This window comes from Choloepus didactylus (assembly GCF_015220235.1).
Source record: "Choloepus didactylus isolate mChoDid1 chromosome 23 unlocalized genomic scaffold, mChoDid1.pri SUPER_23_unloc14, whole genome shotgun sequence".
NCBI classification, from domain to species: Eukaryota; Metazoa; Chordata; class Mammalia; order Pilosa; family Megalonychidae; genus Choloepus; species Choloepus didactylus.
The window spans coordinates 124,265-129,153 of record NW_023637595.1 but is presented as its reverse complement, the minus strand read 5'-3'; the positions used below and the strand labels follow the sequence as shown (position 1 = coordinate 129,153).

General features: G+C 36.0%; 1 protein-coding gene across 1 annotated transcript; it reads right to left on the bottom strand.

Annotated features, from left to right (window-relative positions):
- Positions 1–3,285: 3,285 nt before the first annotated feature.
- On the bottom strand, positions 3,286–4,418 carry LOC119524985 (L-aminoadipate-semialdehyde dehydrogenase-phosphopantetheinyl transferase-like). The gene has a single exon (XM_037823696.1). The coding sequence runs from the start codon at positions 4,326–4,328 to the stop codon at positions 3,399–3,401; it is 930 nt and encodes a 309-aa protein (XP_037679624.1). The 5' UTR covers positions 4,329–4,418; the 3' UTR covers positions 3,286–3,398.
- Between the last annotated feature and the right edge of the window lie 471 nt (positions 4,419–4,889).

Below are 4,889 nucleotides of genomic sequence, written 5' to 3'. Positions count from 1 at the left end.
TTCCAGCTTTAAAACTCTATTATTCTGTGATTCAACCTTGATACTTCAGTGGGAATTGAGTGCCCTGTTTGTTCCCTTAAGACCTATAATTGCCCACCGAACTGCAATCTTTCCCATCTTGGCCCAGTGTGGCATAATGACACTTGCCCCTGTTTAACAGGGAAGAGTGTGAGGATTAGCAAGGTGATGATTGGCAAGTGTTTTAGGCCTGTTTAATAAAAGCCTTGTCTGTGGGCTTCCACATAGGAAAAGAACTATTTTTAATAGGAATGAGAAACTGATGAGCACTCAGTAGCAAGAAGTGTTTTGTTTTCAGATAGCAGTCTCTTAACCCAGGAGCTTTCATTTTGTTTAATGATTTCCAACCTGAATAAGCAGTGGAATAAGTGAGCCTCAAAATCAGTCACCAAAAGGCTAACATTTTTGTAACCAGGAGATAAGGGAGCTTTACAGTCTTTAAACAGTATAATCTGAGTGCACCCCCTGCCATCTTACCAACTGGCAGCATAAAATACATGGGTTTTAATCATTACACTGTGATAGTTGGAACAGCCAGCTGACAGAAAGCTTAAATTGAGCTTACTCCCAGGGGAAAAAAGTAAGCTTAGAACCATGTGGTGTGTTTATTTTATTTATATGTTTTCAAATCAACTGCAAAGTATTAAGAATTCAAATGCTATAAACATCACAGTTAAGTAACACTCTCCTTAAAAATGATATGCTAAGCCCACTGGAAGATACAAGTAGGGACCAGCTCCTCTCATGCTCGAAGGAGTCAACAACACATGCTTGGCTTAGACCTTAGGTCTGCTAACACCAATGCTATCCCTTGCTGGGGCATTCATTGCTTTAGACACTTTGACACTCCCCATGCTCCAGTCTCAAACTAGGTCTCCCCTTCTTTCTCTCTCAAGCCACCTTGCACTGCCCATCATAACGTTATCTATATTTTTTTCTTTTTTTTTCCTCTTTAAAGCAGTTTTATTCACACATCATACAATCCATCCAAAATATACAGTCAATGGCTCTCAGTATAATCAGAGTTGTGCCCTCATCACCACAATTAATTTTAGAACATTTTCATTGAAATCCCATACCCCTTATACCTGCCTATTAATGACCCTTAGAATTGATGTGGCACCTTTGTTATAATTGATGAAAAGATATTAAAATATTACTGTTAACTATAGCCATAGTTTGCATTGGATGTATTTTCCTCCGTATATGACCCTATTATCAACACCTTGTAATTGTGTTGTGCATTTGTTCTGGTTCAGGGAAGAACATTCTTGTATTTTTACTATTCACCACATTCATTGTCCACAACAGGGTTCACTGTGTTACACTGCCCCATGTTTCATCCTCCAGCTTCCCTTCTAGTGACATATGCGACCCTAAACTTCCCCTTTCTACCACAATCACACACACTTTTCAGTGCTGTTAATTACACTCACGATATTGTACTGCCATCACTTCTATCCATTTCCAAACATTTACAAACAATCTTACTAAAAATTCTTTGGTCAAGTTTTTTTTTTTTTTTTCTAGTTCATAAAAATTCCATAATAAATGTTAATAGTTTTATTATTATAATGACAAGACAGATGATTTTTCATATTACCATTACATTCATTTTAGGGATAACAATACTTCCTCTATTATAAATGCTACTTGACTTTTTTATAACACGTTATTTACTTTGCCTAAGATATTTGGGCATGCTTAATAAAATAATAAAAAAATTATAAAACATTCCAATTAATTCTTTTACTAAGTAAGGTATCTAATTTTATACAATTTACACACAACCTTTAATTTCAGTAGTAAAAAAAAATGAAATTATATCACTTCTTGGTATTTAACAGTAACAAGACTTTAACTCCCCAAGACATGCACTACAACCATATAATAGATTTTTCATCAATATGATGGTCTTGGCATCTTAAATACTATGTTCCCATTTTAAATTAAGATCTATTTGCTAAAATAAACACAGGCAAAGACAATGAACAGGCAGTTCATAAAAAAGAAATACAGCCATTAACATTGATATATCAACTCATTAGTAATGAAAGAAATACAAATTAAATAAGATACCATTTTTCACACTGTTAAAAATGAAATATTAAAAAAACATAATTTGACAGTTGACAAGGGGGTAGGTAAGTGGCAATGGGCACACACATACTACTATCTGGACAGGTAAGTTGTACAGCCTTTCTGGAGAGCAATTTGACAATATCAAAGCTCTAAAATTGTTTAGTCCTCTGAATTAGTCATTCCACTTCTATAAAGTTTTTTAAGGACATGATTAAGCCTAGACCTCAAAATGTGACTACAAGGATATTCATTACACCATTTGCCTAGATTAGTAACAGCAATCAAAATGTTTAACACAGAGGAAAGAGCGAGTAAACCGTGGCATACCTTCTTTACGGCAAGCAGTGGGCTTCCTCTTATGCCATTCTCCCACCTCCACCTCATCTTCTTCCTGACCAGCAGAGTTCACTTTCCACACAGAAACTAATAATGCTAGATACTGGCTTTCCATGATCTGAGTCAAAGGAAACTGAAGGGAAACCTGTGAGCATCTGTGAAAAATCTTCCTCACTGATAAAAACTGAGATGTGAAAGGAGAAATGGCCCTTCCTGACTTTTGGATGTGATTGTATGAGGGTGTAAAGTTGAAAGTTACCACAGGAGCTCTTGTGACCATGAGGGGAACAATCCTAAGGCAAAAATCAATAAAATGAGGATGGCAGAGCCAAAAAAAAAAAAAAACCCTCAATGACATCTCTGAGCTGTGTGTTATACGATAATATATGTCCTTGGTTGAAGTCAATTACATTTGGACATTGTATCCTCTTGCAAAAGCATCTGAACAGATACAGTCATACACAATACAGTACTTTGGAGTCACTAAAAGTTATGCCACAGAGGTATATTTATTAACAGTAGATGCACTGGTAAGTGAAAAAAATTACAAAAAAATGTATATCCTCATTTGTTTTTAACGAATGTTTCATTGGATTCATTGCCAAGAAAAGTCTAGAAGGATATACACCAAGGTTTTAGGAGTAGCTATCTCTGAAACAAAGGATTTAAATGCTTCCTTTTTGCATATTTGCATTTTCTATTTTTTTCTACAATGAGCATGTAGTACTTTAAAATTCTGCTACCTTTCTTTATTTCTTCTGTCAATTCAATGCAATTTTGGTGAAAAAGACGTCAATATATTCTAGTGAACTACTGTGAACCAGAATTTTTTGCTTTCTTTACTAGGAATTTTTTTTTTTTTACTGTTTTGTGAAATAAAATTTGATACTATCGAGCATTTATTTTTCAGTGAAAATGGGAAATTACAAACAGTTTTCATTTTCCTTACTTAAGGAACCATATCATGACTTTGTACCATTTCTCATTGGAATTTCTTCCGTGAAGCAAAAACAGTCCCAAAATGAAGGATCTTCAGGTGTCATAGGAACAGCAGATGCTATTAAATCATTAAAGGTCAGAATAGTAAACTGCCTTTGGGTCGGTTTAGAATCATCTTGAGATGGAACATCCTGATGTCTAGATCCATCGGGCTTCCTAAGAGCTACTGCAACAAAATGGTGCTCATCTATTTTGCTTTCCTCAAATGCCCATTCTTTTTCTTCCTCCCCATCCAGGAACAAGCGTGTTTCTTTATAAACTTGGCCTATATCCAGGTTTAATGGTGATATATCAAATTCAAGCCGCTGTAATTCAAATCCTAGTCCAACGCCAATGGCTTTTATGAAGCTTTCTTTCAGTGCCCAATTCCTATAAAACATATCCAGCTGAGTCCATTCGTCCTTAAAGCTTCTGATTGTTTCCCATTCTTTGTTGGTAAACTTTCTTTTCATAATATGAAAGAACTCTGGAATTGAACCACGACCTGGAAAACTAGTCTTCATTATATCAATTCCAACTTGTAGTTCAGGTTCAGCAGCAAGTACAGCATAGTCTCCTTGATGAGAGATGTTAAAGTTGAAATTGGGATAAGGATTCAATGAGTCCTTTGCAAGAACTGGTTTTCCTTTTGCAGTTCTTTGCAAACGAATGTTATTCCAAGGGATATTCAATTTCTCTGCAACTAATTTCCTTATCATCAGACGACCAGCCATGGCTGCCTTAGCGTCCCGGGCAAAGACGAACTGGCCAATGCGCTCCTTCTCCTCGGGCTGGATCGATCGCACCGCCAGCAGCCATTCGGCTCGGCTCGGCAGCCAAGTGCCGCAGGAAAAGGCCCAGCGCACACCCTCCATTGCTGGCACCAAGCAGAACCGCTTGGCGGGGTAAATCATACACTCTTTGGTCAAGTTTTAACAATTTTTTTTATATTCTATGATAAGCCACAAAGATAAAAGTCAACCTGTTAGAAATAAAGGAAGAAGCCTGGAGCACAAGAAATTAAACAATTCTGTCCCACCCCAACAATGTGTTGTTTCTCACTCAGAGGACACTGTCTGCAGCATGAGTACACAGATATTGTGGTTAAGCCTCCAAAAACTAGTCCCATGTCAACTGGCTATTTTTTTTCTCTATTCAATGTGGATATCCAGATGTTGCCCTGATTAAACTTTTATTCCTCACTTAAAATTATAGTTAGTGCCACTTTTATCTTAATGCATATAATTAAAAAATTTTGTGAGGACTTTACTAAACTGAAGTATTTGAAGTTTTAAATAACTCTGATATCAAATAGTAAAATTCAATTTCTACGCTGAACTTTTAAAAAGTAATTCATACTTCTTGTCATTATTTGGAGAAAAATTTGGTTTTGTTACCAAAAATTTCATCCACAAAAAGACCTGTACACAGGACTTTTTGTTTGTTTGTTTGTTTTTGTTTGTTTTTTTTGTTTT